General features: G+C 29.1%; 1 protein-coding gene and 1 long non-coding RNA gene across 2 annotated transcripts in view; one reads left to right on the top strand and one right to left on the bottom strand.

Moving 5' to 3' along the window:
- Positions 1 to 22,547, top strand: part of LOC143203020 (neuroligin-1) — a 294,443-nt gene that overhangs the window by 46,158 nt on the left and 225,738 nt on the right. The window contains exon 4 of the mRNA XM_076415110.1: positions 18,922 to 19,139. Within this exon, the coding sequence (XP_076271225.1) occupies positions 18,922 to 19,139 (218 nt within the window). The remainder of the gene's footprint in view (positions 1 to 18,921; positions 19,140 to 22,547) is intronic.
- Positions 20,827 to 21,540, bottom strand: LOC143203033 (uncharacterized). The gene is made up of 3 exons (XR_013007270.1): positions 21,392 to 21,540; positions 21,141 to 21,322; positions 20,827 to 21,075 (listed from the first exon to the last, which is right to left on the bottom strand). It is a non-coding gene; the product is annotated as an uncharacterized LOC143203033 (long non-coding RNA).

Raw genomic sequence — 22,547 nt, 5'->3', positions numbered from 1 at the left:
AAACATCTAAAATAATGTAAACAACCCACGAAATATTATTAATTAAATAAATTGTTTTTTTTATAAACATAAACGAAGGTAATTGATTTTTCCTTTAAAATAAGGATAAAGGAATATGCACCAAAGTAACACTATAATTATACATTTTTGATAGAAAAATTGCATATTACCCTTGGCGGATATATTAATATCCATATTAGTAAATAATGTAAACATCTAAAATAATGTAAACAACCCAAGAAATATTATTAATTAAATAAATTGTTTTTTTTATAAACATAAACAAAGGTAATTGATTTTTCCTTTAAAATAAGGAGAAAGGAATATGCACCAAAGTAACACTATAATTATACATTTTTAATAGAAAAATTGCATATTACCCTTGGCGGATATATTAATATCCATATTAGTAAATAATGTAAACATCTAAAATAATGTAAACAACCCAAGAAATATTATTAATTAAATAAATTGTTTTTTTTATAAACATAAACAAAGGTAATTGATTTTTCCTTTAAAATAAGGAGAAAGGAATATGCACCAAAGTAACACTATAATTATACATTTTTAATAGAAAAATTGCATATTACCCTTGGCGGATATATTAATATCCATATTAGTAAATAATGTAAACATCTAAAATAATGTAAACAACCCAAGAAATATTATTAATTAAATAAATTGTTTTTTTTATAAACATAAACAAAGGTAATTGATTTTTCCTTTAAAATAAGGAGAAAGGAATATGCACCAAAGTAACACTATAATTATACATTTTTAATAGAAAAATTGCATATTACCCTTGGCGGATATATTAATATCCATATTAGTAAATAATGTAAACATCTAAAATAATGTAAACAACCCAAGAAATATTATTAATTAAATAAATTGTTTTTTTTATAAACATAAACAAAGGTAATTGATTTTTCCTTTAAAATAAGGAGAAAGGAATATGCACCAAAGTAACACTATAATTATACATTTTTGATAGAAAAATTGCATATTACCCTTGGCGGATATATTAATATCCATATTAGTAAATAATGTAAACATCTAAAATAATGTAAACAACCAAAGAAATATTATTAATTAAATAAATTGTTTTTTTTTATAAACATAAACAAAGGTAATTGATTTTTCCTTTAAAATAAGGAGAAAGGAATATGCACCAAAGTAACACTATAATTATACATTTTTGATAGAAAAATTGCATATTACCCTTGGCGGATATATTAATATCCATATTAGTAAATAATGTAAACATCTAAAATAATGTAAACAACCAAAGAAATATTATTAATTAAATAAATTGTTTTTTTTATAAACATAAACAAAGGTAATTGATTTTTCCTTTAAAATAAGGAGAAAGGAATATGCACCAAAGTAACACTATAATTATACATTTTTGATAGAAAAATTGCATATTACCCTTGGCGGATATATTAATATCCATATTAGTAAATAATGTAAACATCTAAAATAATGTAAACAACCAAAGAAATATTATTAATTAAATAAATTGTTTTTTTTATAAAAATAAACAAAGGTAATTGATTTTTTTTTCAAAATAAGGAGAAAGGAATATGCACCAAAGTAACACTATAATTATACATTTTTGATAGAAAAATTGCATATTACCCTTGGCGGATATATTAATATCCATATTAGTAAATAATGTAAACATCTAAAATAATGTAAACAACCAAAGAAATATTATTAATTAAATAAATTGTTTTTTTTATAAAAATAAACAAAGGTAATTGATTTTTCCTTTAAAATAAGGAGAAAGGAATATGCACCAAAGTAACACTATAATTATACATTTTTGATAGAAAAATTGCATATTACCCTTGGCGGATATATTAATATCCATATTAGTAAATAATGTAAACATCTAAAATAATGTAAACAACCAAAGAAATATTATTAATTAAATAAATTGTTTTTTTTATAAACATAAACAAAGGTAATTGATTTTTCCTTTAAAATAAGGAGAAAGGAATATGCACCAAAGTAACACTATAATTATACATTTTTGATAGAAAAATTGCATATTACCCTTGGCGGATATATTAATATCCATATTAGTAAATAATGTAAACATCTAAAATAATGTAAACAACCAAAGAAATATTATTAATTAAATAAATTGTTTTTTTTATAAAAATAAACAAAGGTAATTGATTTTTCCTTTAAAATAAGGAGAAAGGAATATGCACCAAAGTAACACTATAATTATACATTTTTGATAGAAAAATTGCATATTACCCTTGGCGGATATATTAATATCCATATTAGTAAATAATGTAAACATCTAAAATAATGTAAACAACCAAAGAAATATTATTAATTAAATAAATTGTTTTTTTTATAAACATAAACAAAGGTAATTGATTTTTCCTTTAAAATAAGGAGAAAGGAATATGCACCAAAGTAACACTATAATTATACATTTTTGATAGAAAAATTGCATATTACCCTTGGCGGATATATTAATATCCATATTAGTAAATAATGTAAACATCTGAAATAATGTAAACAACCAAAGAAATACTATTAATTAAATAAATTGTTTTTTTTATAAACATAAACAAAGGTAATTGATTTTTCCTTTAAAATAAGGAGAAAGGAATATGCACCAAAGTAACACTATAATTATACATTTTTGATAGAAAAATTGCATATTACCCTTGGCGGATATATTAATATCCATATTAGTAAATAATCTAAACATCTAAAATAATGTAAACAACCAAAGAAATATTTATAATTAAATAAATTGTTTTTTTTATAAAAATAAACAAAGGTAATTGATTTTTTTTTCAAAATAAGGAGAAAGGAATATGCACCAAAGTAACACTATAATTATACATTTTTGATAGAAAAATTGCATATTACCCTTGGCGGATATATTAATATCCATATTAGTAAATAATGTAAACATCTAAAATAATGTAAACAACCAAAGAAATATTATTAATTAAATAAATTGTTTTTTTTTATAAACATAAACAAAGGTAATTGATTTTTCCTTTAAAATAAGGAGAAAGGAATATGCACCAAAGTAACACTATAATTATACATTTTTGATAGAAAAATTGCATATTACCCTTGGCGGATATATTAATATCCATATTAGTAAATAATCTAAACATCTAAAATAATGTAAACAACCAAAGAAATATTTATAATTAAATAAATTGTTTTTTTTATAAAAATAAACAAAGGTAATTGATTTTTTTTTCAAAATAAGGAGAAAGGAATATGCACCAAAGTAACACTATAATTATACATTTTTGATAGAAAAATTGCATATTACCCTTGGCGGATATATTAATATCCATATTAGTAAATAATGTAAACATCTAAAATAATGTAAACAACCAAAGAAATATTATTAATTAAATAAATTGTTTTTTTTATAAACATAAACAAAGGTAATTGATTTTTCCTTTAAAATAAGGAGAAAGGAATATGCACCAAAGTAACACTATAATTATACATTTTTGCTAGAAAAATTGCATATTACCCTTGGCCGATATATTAATATCCATATTAGTAAATAATGTAAACATCTAAAATAATGTAAACAACCCAAGAAATATTTATAATTAAATAAATTGTTTTTTTTATAAAAATAAACAAAGGTAATTGATTTTTTTTTCAAAATAAGGAGAAAGGAATATGCACCAAAGTAACACTATAATTATACATTTTTGATAGAAAAATTGCATATTACCCTTGGCGGATATATTAATATCCATATTAGTAAATAATGTAAACATCTAAAATAATGTAAACAACCAAAGAAATATTATTAATTAAATAAATTGTTTTTTTTTATAAACATAAACAAAGGTAATTGATTTTTCCTTTAAAATAAGGAGAAAGGAATATGCACCAAAGTAACACTATAATTATACATTTTTGATAGAAAAATTGCATATTACCCTTGGCGGATATATTAATATCCATATTAGTAAATAATGTAAACATCTAAAATAATGTAAACAACCCAAGAAATATTATTAATTAAATAAATTGTTTTTTTTATAAACATAAGCAAAGGTAATTGATTTTTCCTTTAAAATAAGGAGAAAGGAATATGCACCAAAGTAACACTATAATTATACATTTTTGATAGAAAAATTGCATATTACCCTTGGCGGATATATTAATATCCATATTAGTAAATAATCTAAACATCTAAAATAATGTAAACAACCAAAGAAATATTTATAATTAAATAAATTGTTTTTTTTATAAAAATAAACAAAGGTAATTGATTTTTTTTTCAAAATAAGGAGAAAGGAATATGCACCAAAGTAACACTATAATTATACATTTTTGATAGAAAAATTGCATATTACCCTTGGCGGATATATTAATATCCATATTAGTAAATAATGTAAACATCTAAAATAATGTAAACAACCAAAGAAATATTTATAATTAAATAAATTGTTTTTTTTATAAAAATAAACAAAGGTAATTGATTTTTTTTTCAAAATAAGGAGAAAGGAATATGCACCAAAGTAACACTATAATTATACATTTTTGATAGAAAAATTGCATATTACCCTTGGCGGATATATTAATATCCATATTAGTAAATAATGTAAACATCTAAAATAATGTAAACAACCAAAGAAATATTATTAATTAAATAAATTGTTTTTTTTTATAAACATAAACAAAGGTAATTGATTTTTCCTTTAAAATAAGGAGAAAGGAATATGCACCAAAGTAACACTATAATTATACATTTTTGATAGAAAAATTGCATATTACCCTTGGCGGATATATTAATATCCATATTAGTAAATAATGTAAACATCTAAAATAATGTAAACAACCCAAGAAATATTATTAATTATATAAATTGTTTTTTTTATAAACATAAGCAAAGGTAATTGATTTTTCCTTTAAAATAAGGAGAAAGGAATATGCACCAAAGTAACACTATAATTATACATTTTTGATAGAAAAATTGCATATTACCCTTGGCGGATATATTAATATCCATATTAGTAAATAATCTAAACATCTAAAATAATGTAAACAACCAAAGAAATATTTATAATTAAATAAATTGTTTTTTTTATAAAAATAAACAAAGGTAATTGATTTTTTTTTCAAAATAAGGAGAAAGGAATATGCACCAAAGTAACACTATAATTATACATTTTTGATAGAAAAATTGCATATTACCCTTGGCGGATATATTAATATCCATATTAGTAAATAATCTAAACATCTAAAATAATGTAAACAACCAAAGAAATATTTATAATTAAATAAATTGTTTTTTTTATAAAAATAAACAAAGGTAATTGATTTTTTTTTCAAAATAAGGAGAAAGGAATATGCACCAAAGTAACACTATAATTATACATTTTTGATAGAAAAATTGCATATTACCCTTGGCGGATATATTAATATCCATATTAGTAAATAATGTAAACATCTAAAATAATGTAAACAACCAAAGAAATATTATTAATTAAATAAATTGTTTTTTTTTATAAACATAAACAAAGGTAATTGATTTTTCCTTTAAAATAAGGAGAAAGGAATATGCACCAAAGTAACACTATAATTATACATTTTTGCTAGAAAAATTGCATATTACCCTTGGCGGATATATTAATATCCATATTAGGAAATAATGTAAACATCTAAAAAAATGTAAACAACCAAAAAAATATTTATAATTAAATAAATTGTTTTTTTTTATAAAAATAAACAAAGATAATTGATTTTTCCTTTAAAATAAGGAGAAAGGAATATGCACCAAAGTAACACTATAATTATACATTTTTGATAGAAAAATTGCATATTACCCTTGGCGGATATATTAATATCCCTACTAGGAAATAATGTAAACATCTAAAAAAATGTAAACAACCAAAAAAATATTTATAATTAAATAAATTGTTTTTTTTATAAAAATAAACAAAATTAATTGTTTTTCCTTCAAAATAAGGAGAAAGGAATATGCACCAAAGTAACGCTATAATTATACATTTTTGATAGAAAAATAGCATATTACCCTTGGCGGATATATTAATATCCCTATTAGCAAATAATGTAAACATCTAAAATAATGTAAACAACCAAAGAAATATTTTTAATTAAATAAATTGTTTTTTTTATAAAAATAAACAAAGGTAATTGTTTTTCCTTTAAAATAAGGAGGAAGGAATATGCACCAAAGTAACGCTATAATTATACATTTTTGATAGAAAAATTGCATATTACCGTTGGCGGATATATTTATATCGCTATTAGCAAATAATGTAAACATCTAAAAAAATGTAAACAACCAAAGAAATATTTATAATTAAATAAATTGTTTTTTTTATAAAAATAAACAAAGATAATTGATTTTTCCTTTAAAATGAGGAGAAAGGAATATGCACCAAAGTAACGCTATAATTATACATTTTTGATAGAAAAATTGCATATTACCCTTGGCGGGTATATTTATATCCCTATTAGCAAATAATATAAACATCTAAAATAATGTAAACGACCAAAGAAATATTTCTATATTAAATAAATTCTTTTTTTTATAAAAATAAGGAAAGGTAATTGATTTTCCTTTAGAATAAGGAGAAAGGGATATGCACCAAAGTAAGGCTATAATTATACAATTTTGATAGAAAAATTGCATATAACCGTTGGCGGATATATTAATATCCCTATTGATTGATTTTTTATAAAGAAAATGAACATAATAGATTTTTCTTTAAAATAATTTTTTCTAGAATAAGATAATATATAAATAATTTTAAATTTAATTTGCACCAAGGTAATCCTATATTTACTTTGTTTTATTAGAAATATAGCCTATTACTCTTGGTGGATAACACACGATATTAAAAAAAATTATACATCTAAAAGAGTATTTCGAACCCGCGGCTATCGCAACAGTAGGAGGACCGTCCCATGTCCTAAATTCTGTGTATATAGTAGAATATAACAAACATGTAATAGATAGGTTAAATAATGCATTTGTTCATATTTATTTTGTTATTACAACGATTATAATGTACATATTTTATTTTGAAACGTCTTGTGTTAAAAATCTAAGTTTAATTGTCCCTCGATTCTATTGAACAAATAATTTTGAAAATTGTTACATAATTGCCGGAGAAATCGGCGATCATACATTAACAAAAAGTCTATACAGTCGAACATGAAACCTCCTCCTTTTTTGAAGTCGGTTAAAAAAGCGAACATCGAAAGTCTTAACACTTCAAAACCTAGTCGGAGAAAAAAAGAGATAGAGGAGCCAAAGTATTCCGAACCCGCATACCATTAAAACGCCGGAATAAAATGAGCGACGAAATTATGTTAAATTTATTTAGAGAGGCCTTAGACTGGCTACGTCGCCGCTCCCAACGCCGGGATTAAATTAAATTTCATAATCTGGAAGAGTTGTCGACGCAAACTCTCGCATTCCCCGGAAAAATATCCGTCGTGGAACGGTAATACGCGAAATTATTGTATTCTCTTCGAGTGGCTCGTATGGAAATAAAGTGCGCAGCTGAAATAATTTAGGTTTTTAATGGCGTTAGCATAAACAATGTCGTGTGGCTATTAATTAATATAGAATACTTTGAACATAACAATTGAACCGAATTCAACAAATTAATAATGTAACCACTTAAAAGTAGCGAAGGGAACTTCCGACTGAAATTTGCTATCGACTGTTTAGCAATTGATTGTTTCAGTCGCTATTTTTGGTTCGATTGATTTAATTACTTTTTACTAGTGACGGTTTCAGTCGACTGTTTTCAAGATTGGTAATGTAATATGGTAAAAAATTAAAATTTGGAATGATAGGTGCAATAATAGGTGATATTTCAATCACTCTAGATTTTTGTTGAACAGTATTTTCCTTGAATAAAATAGATTTTTCCCTTTATATAAGGATTAAGAAATTTGCGCCAAAGTAACAGTATAATTATACTGATTTAATAGAAATATTGCATATTACCGTTGGCGGAAAGATTCATATCCCTATTACGAAATAATGTAAACTTCTAAAAAAACTATTTCATAATTAAATAAATTGAACTTCTTCATAGAAAAAATAAAGATAATAGGTTTTTCCCTTTATATAATGAGTGAGGAATTTGCACCAAAGGAACCTTATAATTGTTTAGTTTTAATAGAAATATTGGACATTACCGTTGGCGGATATAACAATATCCCTATCGGTGTAATCGAGGGAAATCCTCAAATTTTAAAGGCACGTATAATGTTTTCACCTATTTTTCTATCTAAAATAATCAGAAATTTGGGTATAATATTATTGCTGACTTGAAGTAGTTCACTGGAAAATACGCACAGTTTGCTTTTAAAACATTAACAATATAATATCAGAAAACATAGAAATATTGCAGGAATCTGCTTCTAATTGAACAAAGAATTCTAACAAAGGAATTGGACCAAGTTCAAAAAATAAATAAGGAACTCACCAAAAAGTGAAAAATCTGTAGCCGATCATCAACTGATGAATAGAGAGGAAAAATCTAATACCAACACACCAGTTTGGGTTTATTAACAAGCACTCAACAATTGACCAGGTCCACAGAATAACAGATGTTATTGAAAACGTCTACGAAAGTAAAAAAGTATGCTCAGCCATATTTTTAGATGTAGCACAAGCTTTCGATATGGTTTGGCATGAAGGCTTTATTCATAAACTACAGAAAATGCTACCAAAACAACACACCGAACTATTACAATCATAAATTATAACCAAAATGTTTAGAGTCAAACAAGAAGAAGCTTACTCCATAATAAAAGAATCTAAAGTAGGTGTACCACAAGGAAGTGTATTGGGACCAATGCTTTATCTACTCTACACTTGTGATATACCACAAACAGAAAATATTACGATGGCTACATTTGCTGATGATACTGCAATTACAGCTGTCAAAGACAATAGTAAAGAAGCCTCGCGAAAATTACAACAGGCAAGTGACAATATAAATAACTGGACACAAGCTTGGAAAATCAGAATTAATGAAAGTAAATCTGAACATGTGCAGTTCACCTATAAACAGACCGTACAAGCACCCATAACATTAAATAATACTACCATTCCATATAGCAACAACGCTAAATATCTCGGAATGAATCTCGATTCCAACTTCGCTGGAAGGAACATATAAAGAAGAAAAGAAAAAAACTGGGATTGAAATAAAGGAAAATGTACTGGCTATATGGAAGAAAATGACAATTATCAGTACATAATAAATTGCTATTATATAAGCAAATATTGAAACCTATATGGACATACAGAGTTCAATTATGGGGATGTTTTGCAAAGAGTAACATAAATAACATACAATTTTTTCAGAACAAAGTCCTGAGAGGTATTGTGGGTGCACCCAAATACTATAGGACTGATTACATAGGTCGAGATCTTCAGATACACACAATCGGTCAAGAAATCAATAGAATTGAAAGGGGGCCTGAGGAAAGATTCATTCTCATGAGAATATTGAAGTATTGCAGCTTTTATATACCATCAAAATAGAACACAGACCCAAAAGAATCAAACCATTTGATCTTGTGGTGAGTGAGATGCATATATTAAAAAATTCAGCAGTGACATGTATAAACATTATTTCACCAGAGACTGAGATAGAGCCGATGGGTCCTCCTAGTTATGTACCTAGATTTAAGTCATAATTATCAGTCTTTATAATCATAAAGACAAATTGTAGGTTAGACGGAAACGACTAGTAACAATATATTAATTAAATAAAAAAAATAAACTGATGAGAATTTGTGAAGAAGTTTTATGGAATCATCAGTAACTTATTATCTGAGAAGTAGCCATTCTCCCCAAGTATCGGCTATTGATTGATGACAACAAAAATAATTTAATTAGTCTTCATCGATAAGATCATTTTTCCTTTATGCACAAAAAATATATTTTGATATTCTAAACGTATGACATACTTACCAAGACAAAAACCATTTCTTACTGCAAAATTATTAGCAATTCACTCTCCGCTTACAGGTTAAGCTCGAAACCCGATATTGCATATATTTCATCAATAACATACCATCTAAAAGCAGTTAAATGATAAATTGACGGCTTATATCCATGCAGAACGTTCCGCGCTACGCACTTTATTAAACCGAAATATTTTGGCTTTTAAATTCATCCTTTCAATTCGAAACGATCGTACCGACGTAGCATAAAAGCAAATTCGTGTATTACGAAATGCCCGGATTTTTTTGCCCAAAGATCGATACGTAACGGGGGCGATATCGTAAAATAGATTCTCGTTCAACGTTTTACCTAGCCAATTATAAAGTCAGCACGTCAGATTTTTTGCCAATCGCAGGAACATTCAACTGGCTAACGAAATTTCGTCCAATAGATTTACGATGTTTACGCTGCCTAACAGTAAGCATATTTCGGTCTCAAAAATAACACTGTTGCGACTGTCCTAGGCAAGAGTGCAAAATCAGACAAGGAAAATGATCCCAGTCACGCCCGTAACCAGACTGGGTAAGACCGGATGTCTTCTGGGATGATCTCTAAGTTGGTGACTCGCCAATCGGTAGTCTTAATGCTGGAGATCGTGGAACGGAGCCCATGTTAAACTGTAGCTCCAGTTCAGATAAACCCCTAGTTGGTAAAAGCAGACGTCTTTATGGTCAATTTGTACCTGCTGAACACAAAATTTTCAACGGATTTTTTGTTACACCTACCATTTTAATGTTGATAAATTAAAATACTATGAAAAAGTAAAAACAGTATGACAATTGGATATCATATTTATTAATTTTATAAAAAATAGCTCAGGTTTAAGTAGTCAATAGAAAAAATGTGCCATATATTCTGAAAGGAATAGTATACTCACCTTTCATTACAAACCACCAATAATCTGCTCACATTTTAGCATTCTATCTTCCTTTTTCCTTGTTCATCACTTACCATTCCAAGATTAGGCGGGAAAAATCAAAATAGGAATGCAAGAATGGTATTTTTAAAGACATTCTGCATCGTTTCAAATGTTTGTAAGAAATCATTCACTGAAAAGTCGGCATTTTCGGTTTTAAGATTAAAGGCCATGAATTATTTTCTTAGGGATAATCAAACAGCTAACTCTTTCATGCTAAGATTTTCAACGAATTCACTGTTTTTTTAAATAATTTTCCTTAATTATGGACCAGAAAATATACTTTATTTTAATTCACCATCACTTCACTACATAGTATAAAACAAAGTCGCCTTTTCTGTCCCTATATCCCTATGTGCGCTTAAATCTTTAAAACTACGCAACGGATTTGGTTTTTTTCAATAGATAGAGTGATTCAAGAGGAAGGTTTATATGTATAATACATGCATAATATACTAAGGCAACATTGCTAATTTTAGAGGTTTCTAACGTGTAAATTAACCTATTTTTTTAGGCTTATGGCTTTTTTTTTAGGAAAATGGCTTATTTACGAAGCTATTTTAAGCAATACGGCATTAATCCTTATCGAATTAAGTACCTTAAATACAGTGTGCAATTAATATAGATCAATATGGTTCCTTACAGCATGTAAATTAAACAAATATTTTCGGAGATATTACAAATTTAAAATTTGCGTTTAAAAATGTGTAATGTAATAAAAATTGTATGAATTTAGATATTCCAAAGATAGCAGGAAATCTTCATAGTAAGTATAGGGGAAGAGGAATTGTTTTACTCCAAATTTAATGCATGCAGGCCAAGGGCAGTAATGAATGAACCAAAAATACTGAATCGATTTTAATCATGTTTTCATTGAGTGACATAGGCATATATATTTTATGCCCGTGCAAAGTCGGAGCGGGCCGCTATGTTTTTATATACAACGTTCATATTTTTTCTGTAGTGTATTTAATTTAGTATCAGCATTGCACCCGTGCGAAGCCGGGGCGGGTCGCTAGTAATTTAAATAAAACAAACTCTCCTCGTACATTTTAACTAGTGTTGGGTACTATCTCAGTCGATGATTTCGTGATTTCACTACTTTTTATCAGTGACTGTTTCAGTCGACTATTCTCAGTCGACTATTCCCATTTCGCCCGACTTATTTTGTTACTATTTACTATTGACTGTTTCAGTTCAAAACAGTCGACTATTTTCAGTCGCTAGTTCTATGATTATCGACTGTTTCGACCGTTTTCAGTCGATAGTTCCCAACACTAATTTTAACCAAATGCTCATGTATATTCTGAACAATTACGCACATATCTATGCACGCACATACATCTTTCAAACTCTACAATATTATTTCCTACAATTATCTTATGTATTAGCTACTTTATTGGAAGGACTATATTGTACTGATTAGCGTGTGTAATTTATATAAATAAATTGTTTAAAATAATATACATCATTAAACGGTTATATATTTACAAAAAACGTAGGAGTCGAATCAAAATATTTACTGATTAAAGAATGGCCGGGAAAAAGAAGGAAGTAATTTGTTTAAAATTTGTTAAAGGACCCGGAACGGTCGGCCCCATCGCCCGAAATAATAAAATTAAATTAAATTCTATAATCTGAGAGCGTTGCCAAGATATACCCGCCCTCGCTGGGAACAGTTCCGGTCTATCTACTGAATAGTATTCCGATGTTTACCCAGTTCGTAAGTTCGCCCGAATTGGAAGGAAGTTAATAATATCGGAACAGAAAGGGAAACTTTTGCGGCGATGTCGGCTTTTATTCGATGGTTTCTGTGTAGATAAGATGACTGTCTCATTTCGGAATAATTGAATCTAATTTTCAAATATTCAATGTATAATAATTAGCGTTGGGAACTACCGACTGAAAACAGCCGAAACAGTCGGTAGTCGAAAAACTAGCGACTGAAAATAGTAATTATTATTTTCAGTCAAATGCACGGTTCGACTATTTTTTTTTAATTTGTGTCAGAGAAAAAAAGGATGAAAAAAAGAAGGAAGGATGAATCACATTTTTTTGGCAAAATTAGTTGATTAGTTCAAACATAATTCTCTTCAAAGGTGACCGAAAAGTTCAGAAAGAGGGTCACTATAATCAGTATCATAGTGACCCTCTAACATTTCGATACCATTTTTGTAGTACGATTTGTCATTTGCTTCAAAATACGCCTCAGTTTCGTCGATCACCTTTTCATTCGACGAACATTTCTTCCCAGCGAGCATTATTTTGAGATCTGAGAACAGGAAATAGTCGCTGGGGGCCAGATCTGGAGAATACGGTGGATGAGGAAGCAATTCGAGGTCCAATTCATCGATTTTTACCATCGTTTTCACTGACTTGTGGCATGGTGCATTGTCTTGGTGAAGTAGCTCTTTCTTTTTCTTCAAATACGGCCGTTTCTAGGCGATTTCGTCCTTCGAACGGTCCAATAACGCTATGTAATAGTTGCCGTTGATGATCCTTCTTTTTTCAAGGTAGTCAATGAAAATTATTCCATGCGCATCCCAAAATATAGACGCTATTACCTTGCCAGCCGACTGTTTTCCCACGCTTTGGAGCGGGTTCATCGTGACCAGTCCACTCGGATGACTGTCGATTGGACTTCAGAGTGAAATGATGGAGCCATGTTTCATCCATTGTCATATATCGACGCAAAAACCCGGGTTTATTAGGCTGGATCATCTTTAAACCCTGCTCCGAATCATCAACCTGTCATTGTTTTTGGTCAAAAATGAGCTTGCGTGCGACCCACTTTGCACAGAGCTTTCTCATACCCAAATATTCGTGAATGATATGACTTACACGTTCAGTTGATAGCTGTAGGGTGTATGTTATTTCATTCAATTTCAATTTACTATTTTTTAAAAATTTTTTAAAAGTTTTCATCGGTAACAACCTTTTTTGGACGTCCACTACGTTCACCCTCCTCGGTGCTCATTTCACCACGTCTAAACTTAACAAACCAATCCTTGATGGTTGATTTTCCTGGGGCAGTGTCCGGAAACTCGGCATCAAGCCAAGTTTTTGCTTCACTGTATTTTTCCCTTTAAAAAGCAATATTTTATAATCACGCGAAATTCGTTTTTATCCATTTTTTCACAATAACAAAAATTCCTTCTCTCAAAATGCTATAATTCCCAAACTAGTGAGGGTTAGGATTAAAAAACATATCGATTTAATTATAATAGCGCCATCTATCTGTCAGGCCGGGGACTTTTGAATTAACCTGTTACAATTCATCCACTAATTACAGTATTTTGGCGATTATCACTCTTATATAATTATATCTATTAAGAATAATCTTTTCTAATTGTCGTCAACTCAATACAAATACAAACAATAAAACAAAATGAAGTTTGCCCGTAACCGAGGCAAACTCGCAATCGAAAAATCTACAAACAATCCGCAAAATCCCCTATTACCATCTATGTTCGTTTGTTCAGATTGACTATGGGGTTAAAATTAAGCCAAACGAAGGGGAAAGGCCCCTCGACGAAGACATCTCGAAGCCCTATCGTCGAAATTATAATATTTAAAATGAGATTTTCAAATATAATTTTCTCCTCTGTGAAATTAACGTGAAATATTTACGCTCTGATAAGGGAGGAGTACGGTCTGTTAATTTGGATAAACAATTTACCACTTCCTGTTACGTTAATCAATTTTTCTATTAAGAGTTTTTAAAATATTGGGTTGTCTGTCTGATGATGGGATAGAAAATTCATTTATAAATATAACATCACGTTAGACAAAAAGTAAAACACATTTGAACCAAAATAAAACAACTCTACTGGTTAGCCGGAAGATACTCTCAACTTGATCTAAAATCAAAGAGGTTCATCTATAATACAATTATAAAGCCAATTTGGACCTATGGGGTGCAAACATGGGGTTGCACTAAGACTTCAAATTAACTAGTCATACAATGCTGCCAACGAAGACCTGGACGATGACCTGAAAATCAAATGGATTTGCGAAGTTGCAAGATTTTGCCTTTTTTTTTTATTACTCTTCGTGAGTCCACAATCTGCTCTATTGGCAATAAGTATTTCTTCTGTTTATATTATATATACATGGCATGTAGAAAATCACTTCATTAAGCAATCTTCTGTATAAAAATATTATCTTAATTAATTAGTCTTATTCTAATGCTTATTCTAAACTCTACATATGTCCAGTAATCAGATCAGGTGGTGTTAAACGTTTTAGTCTACGCACTTCACTATCACGTCGCATATTTAGCTGATTAGCGAGTACATTGGGATGCACTGACACTCTTTCGAAGTACTTCACACAAACACGTTGGATTATACTCGTTATAGGTTCTAGAGGAATATCGCGTTGTATCACTTTATTTGAAATATAGTACGGAGCATCAACAATGGCACGCAACACCTTATTTTGAAACCGTTGAATGATGGATATATTAGATTTGCTAGCGGTACCCCATAGTTGAATTCCATATGTCCAAATGGGCTTGAGTATAGACTCATACAGCAATACCTTGTTATCTAATGATAACTTGGATTTGCGCCCAATGAGCCAATACATTTGATATAATTTTAGTCCTAGTTGTTTCCGTTTAGAGAGTATGTGCTTCTTCCAGGTTAGGCGTCGATCTAAATGCATACCAAGATATTTAACATGCTCTGCTTGGGGGAGTTGACGATGATTGATATTTACTGGTGGACATGTTCTTCTACGCAGGGTAAACGTTATATGCGTGGAATTTGACTCATTGGCTTTAATGCGCCATGTCTTCAATCATAATTGTATTTGCTCCAGGTGGGTTTGTAGGTTTATTGATGCTGTGACTGGATCTTCATGGGATGCTAAGATTGCTGTATCGTCTGCATATGTTGCCACAGTAGTTATTTTTGTGGTGGGCAGATCAGCCGTATACAGAAGATACAGTACTGGACCCAGTACACTACCTTGCGGAACTCCTGAATATATGGGATTTAATTCGGTATGTTCATCGCCTTGATTTACAATAAAATGTCTGTCAGTGAGATACGATTTTAGTAGCTGATAGTCCGGATGAGGGAGAAGTTTCTTTAGTTTAACCTGCAAGCCCGTATGCCATACTTTGTCAAAAGCCTGAGATATGTCTAGGACAGCAGCCGAACAATATCTTTTGGCATTTAGGTCAGCGTTTATTTGGTTTACAAGTCTATGCACTTGTTCTATAGTCCCATGCTTATTGCGAAAGCCAAACTGATGTTCTGGAATAATTTTTCTTTTTTCTATTATATAGTTTAGTTTTTTTATGTATAATTTCTCGAAAACTTTCGAGATTATTGGTAATAGACTTATAGGTCGGTAGGAGGTCACATCTTCTGGTATTTTTCCTGGTTTAAGTATCATTAATATTTTAGCTACTTTCCAGATACTAGGGAAGTAATTAATTCGTAGCATAGCATTAAATATATATGTTAATAGTTTTATAGCCTTTTCTGATAGTTTTTTTAAAATTTTGCCAGTAATTAAGTCATAACCAGGAGCTTTTTTAATATTAATCTCTCTCATTATTGTATGTTTAACTTTTTTGACCGTTAATTTCTCGTGCGGTAAATCCATTTGAAATGGCGAATCTAGAAAGCTAGTAATTTTATTTTCGTCATCTTTATGTAGCTGAGACTGGAAAGGTTTAAAAACATTTTTTAAGTGTTTTGAGAAAATGTCGGCCTTCTCTTTATTGCTTCTCGCCCAATTATTTTCGCTTGTTTTAATAGGTGGGTTATGCTGCTGGGATCTCCTAAGCTTTTTTGTTGCTTTCCACAACGAATAGTCTGTAGCCTCAGTTGATGTCAAGTTTTCTACGTATTCTTGAATGCCTTGGTTCTGTTCGATTTGGATTAGATCTCTCAGCTCTTTTATGGCCCTATAGATTTCGCCTTGAAACACGAAAACATTTTACTAAATCATTCTAACGTGGAAGCACTACAATTGCTGGACAGCGCGCAGGATGTCAGTAGATTGAATCGAACGAAACCATATGAACTTATATAAAGTGTATACCTTTAGTGTAAACTATAGCTATAAGTTATTATAATTTAATAATTGAGGAATACATATTGATGTATTTTGATGTATTTTCTCGCACTCATCTTGCTTGTTAATTAATCCAAGTGCATAGTAATGAATTAATTGTAAATTAAGATTTTACTAAGCGTATCTAATATGTTATAAAAAATATATAAATATAACTAGTTTGTTCAAATATAATCAACTTAAAGACTCTTATAGTTAAATCTGATTGAATTCCCAAGATTACTTGGAGTCCTCACTGGCTTGAAGTAACATTTAAATATTTAACTGTTATTTTGTTGAACAGTATAAAAATATATTTTATATATATTTTGATATAATTTTGTCACAACTACAAAAAATTAAATTACCAACAAAACAAATGTAAATTAATATTATGTTTGGTTAATTTTTCGTCGGTCAGTCGGTTCAATTTTTTTTTGTTAAAAATATTTTATTTTCTCTTTTTAGTGTACAATACCTTTTACATATTTACTCGATAACTTAGGCAGTTATTTTTTTAAAAATCACAATGGGTGGACCTAAAGGTGCGGCGGTATGAGGAAAAATGGGAATATAGAAACAATGATTGAAATAAGGAACGTTTCAAGCCCCGGGGTCCGCTACCTAGCCTAGATGATTTAAAAAATGTTCTAACTAAACAACAAAAAGTTGTCCTCTCCGCCGTGTATTAAACCCGCTACCTTCATTTTAACTAGTACACCATAGAAGCAGTTGTCAACCATTTCTACGAAATCTAATATGCTATAGTTAGTGCTTAACAAGCAAACTGAACGACTTTCGATTTTCCGTCATATCAGCTCAGCAATAACATTATAACCAAATATCTGATTATTTTAGATAAAAAATATGTGAAAACTTTGAACGTGCCATGGAAATTTGAGCGTTTCGCTCAATTTTCGCCCCTTTCCCCCATCCGATCCTGACTTGGTTCCAATGGGGCCACCTCGGTAGTACACTCTTTCGAATAAAAAAAGAATTTTGAAATTCGGACCAAAATTGACTGAGAAATCGGCGAACAAACATTAAAAAAATATATACAGCCGAACATAGAACCTCCTCCTTTTTCGAAGTCGGTTAATTATAGAGTGTCTTCCGTGGGATAGTTCATATTTCAGTGTTAACGTATAAGGAACAATAATAATTACGGAGTTTATTTAAATTCTGCTTAAAATTTGTATGAAATATTTTCAAAATAGGTTAATCGCTACCTAATCTGACAACTAATAACTTATTTTATGACTGTATATTGTGATTATCTTAAATATTATGACAAAATATAATAAATATTATTTCTATAAGAACTGAAATTAAAAAAATATATAACCCTTAATATACTAAAACGTATTACATTTTTTTTCTTTTTTATATGTATATAATTGTACGGTATCTATATTATATGTAGCTATATAACATTTTTCACATTTAGCCTTTGAAATCGTCCAGTGTTTCACAAAATCACAAGTTATCCTTTACATGCGAAGTTTTGATAGTACGGTATGACATCTGACAGGCCGAATAAGCCTCAAACGATTCAACATCTTAAAGACAATATTTATGACGTAAGTGAAGTAATTCAGCCACAGATGCTGCAAGATGCCATTGAGAAATGCCTTAAAAACAGCCAGAAGTCAATCATAACGAATAAAAAAAAATGTAAACACCAAATAATCTTTTTATGGAAACCAAACTTACTAATCTTTTCTATAAGCAAAGTTATATGTTACATTATCAAAAAGGTAGTGGGACTTTTGCCCCACGTTGTAGTATGAAAAGAAACAATAGTATTATGAATTCCCGTAAATATCTAATATTTCAACTACAAAATTTAATATTTAAATAGATAACAGTAAGGGACCGATCGTTATTTTTATTTTCTTTCCCTTTGCAGGTACATGCCTCCTGTAACACCATCCATATGGAAAAATACGAGATTAGCAGACCGGTTTAGTGCAGTGTGTCCTCAAAGACCCCCCGATATTGGAAATCGTTCTGAAGCTCTTCTGGAATTTCCTCGGGGACGGCTGCTCTATCTGGAGAAACTTTTACCTCTCCTGACGAATCAGAGCGAGGATTGTCTCTACCTCAACATATATGTACCACGAGCAGGTAGGATGTATTTAATTTTAATCTTATTCAGTTGGGTTACCCGAATAAATGGCTATTTTTCTAAGGATACATTATTCGGCAACATCTTCGAATTTGGCGTATCACTACATAGTATAAAACAAAGTCGCCTTTTCTGTCCCTATATCCCTATGTGCGCTTAAATCTTTAAAACTACGCAACGGATTTTGATGCGGTTTTTTTCAATAGATAGAGTGATTCAAGAGGAAGGTTTATATGTATAATACATGCATAATATACTAAGGCAACATTGCTAATTTTAGAGGTTTCTAACGTGATGTCGTAAATTAACCTATTTTTTAGGCTTGTTTAGCAATTAGCAAAAACGCTGCCTAACTCTACGAGTTAGATCAAATTAATGTACTACAGTATTGTACACCATAAAAAGGTCTACAAAAAAGTCCGCGATGGTATATGTTTATCTTTTAGGGATAACCCACATTAACCATTTTTATTGTTTACTTTTTACGTGAGAAAATGGCTTATTTACGAAGCTATTTTAAGCAATACGGCATTAATCCTTATCGAATTAAGTACCTTAAATACAGTGTGCAATTAATATAGATCAATATGGTTCCTTATAGCATGTAAATTAAACAAATATTTTCGGAGATATTACAAATTTAAAATTTGCGTTTAAAAATGTGTAATGTAATAAAAATTGTATGAATTTAGATATTCCAAAGATAGCAGGAAATCTTCATAGTAAGTATAGGGGAAGAGGAATTGTTTTACTCCAAATTTAATGCGTGCAGGCCAAGGGCAGTAATGAATGAACCAAAAATACTGGATCGATTTTAATCATGTTTTCATTGAGTGACATAGGCATATATATTTTATGCCCGTGCAAAGTCGGAGCGGGCCGCTATGTTTTTATATACAACGTTCATATTTTTCTGTAGTGTATTTAATTTAGTATCAGTATTGCACCCGTGCGAAGCCGGGGCGGGTCGCTAGTGTCCATATAAAACAGAGAATAATCCAGGTTTGGCGCATGCGTTTACATAGCTTTGTTTACTTATTTTTTATCGTGATTATTAGATTTAATGTCAAATATATTAAGCAGGTGGTAAATAAAAATGGTAAAATTTTGGAAATAACATATTTTATTTAAAAAAGTATTGAATAAAACGAAATAATAATATATGTACAACTATACTATTTTTATAAAAACATCAGATTACATATTATCATTATTTTTTATAAATAAATATACACAAATAAGATAAATAATTGATTTAATGTCGAAACTATATATAAGGAGAGATAAACATTGAATAATTTCTGAAATATCACATGTCATTTAAAGAATTATTGAATAAAATGAAATAATAGAAATAATATTTATGCCTTTCTATTTTTAGAAAAACACTATATTTAAATAAATTTACATATTTGAACAATTAACAAGAACTCCAAGAACCATATAAATAAATATTATCATAAAAAAGACCAAAATCGTTCAGATCAAACACAGCCAATATAGTTAAAATGAAACGAAAAAGCCACCAAAAAAGCAGTAAAATTTTCCTGAAAATCTCCAAATATTATTGCTACTATTCTTGATCCACAAACCGCATTAATAAATTGACTACCTCAAGCTTTCGATTAACATATTGTACATTTACTAGTCTAAAATGAATGGATGATTAGTCAATAAATCACTATATTCACAAAATAATAATTTATCTACCTATACTCTTACATAATAATGCATTGTATTTTCCTTGTTATTAGATCACTAGGATGTCGTTGATAGTTTTATATTTTGGTTATTTGATCCAGGTCTACTTTTGTTAGCAAATTTAATTATTTCAAAGTGTCACTGTTCTATATCTTAACAAAATGCTGTCTAATTTATTCTCTGAATTTCATATTCTTCCATTTTTACTCCCAACAAATTCTAGCTACATCTTACCTATAAAACAAAATTGAAATCATTACTAAAATATATTATGTTTAAAATAAATATCTAATTATTACCAGTTTCTACAGTTTTTGCTACTATTCTTGATGGACAAACCTCATTAATGACTTGACCACTTCCAACACAACAAGAATCATTTTTCTCTCTGTTCTTGTTATCATTAAATTTTGGCATATATTGATACCTATTCCAGGTCGTTGAAAATGATGTGTTATAAATTTGGCAGCTAAAATTCACACTATAAATAAAATTGATGTTGTATGAATTTTATAACCTTTAAAAATTTAACCTTACATTCTGCACTTACCCTTGTTCTTTCATGTTTTAAACCCAATATATGTTATACCACCAAGAATAACACAACAATTTAATTATTATTAGTATAGAATTATTAATGTAACACAAAATATAAATATTTTAGATTTGTTTGTTGTTTTAATCTAATCGACTGTACCGATCGACTCGTAAAGGATGTACCGCCATTAGAGAAGGAATACAATATAGTTTATCCTTTTCTACGGTTTATTCTATGCAGGAGAGTGCGCATACGGCAAATCCGGAGATGTCGGGGAATAATGTATTCTATTTTTCTATCCAAAATATATTATTGTTAGAAACCCTATATTACATTTTGATATAATAAAAGCAAAGTACTGAAACCAAAACGCATTTTAAGCCGAATACTTCGTATAATATAAATTCAAAACAGACTATATATTTGAGGTAAGCATATAAAACTAGTTTGGTAAGAGGAAGCACTATCACTTTAATTTCCTAATTAACAAACACTCTAACTAGTTTAATGAATTTTCCTCGACAAAGTGGAGCAGTTGACGTAGTGTGTCTCGCAAAATAATCTACTCTGGCTCTGGAACGATCCTGGGCGACGTGGTTTTTCGAAAGTTTCCACTCTATTTTAGTAGTTGTTTTGATTTTGTTCGTCGTTGTTTATAAATTCTGCGAGTAAATGATAAAGAGTTACTTGAACTTGAAGATTTTCCTTTTTGGGAATTTTGCATAGTTCTAAGTTTATGTCATATTTCTATCTTATATTTTCGTGGAAATGGGAAACATTATGTTAATATTGTAGAGATATAGAGAAGGAAATATGCTTTAATAGGGATTAATTTATTTTTATTTGAACGTCTTCTGTCGTTTCATAATCAGAATATATATTTTTAGAATATATATTTTCATTATACGTAGTTAATTAAAAAACTTTTTTCTATATTGAGGATATTTGCCTAACTTTTTTATATTATATAAAACTAAATTCAAAATATTCATTATAAAAACATTTGAGTTTATTCCACTTTCTTTGACCTTTTATCTAATTTTAGGAGGGAATCAAATATTTTTTTTTTAATTGTATATACTATGGTGCATTTAGAAGTAACAATCAATTCGCTCTTTTAGATATGAAGTTAGCACCTTTCATTTACTGAGTCAACAGTCAATTTACT

Source organism: Rhynchophorus ferrugineus, unplaced genomic scaffold (assembly GCF_030347505.1).
Source record: "Rhynchophorus ferrugineus isolate W39M unplaced genomic scaffold, kcgeb_rfMv2 rfM9, whole genome shotgun sequence".
Lineage (NCBI taxonomy): Eukaryota > Metazoa > Arthropoda > Insecta > Coleoptera > Curculionidae > Rhynchophorus > Rhynchophorus ferrugineus.
Note: the sequence above shows the minus strand (reverse complement) of the source record. Positions and strands in the feature narration are given on the sequence as shown.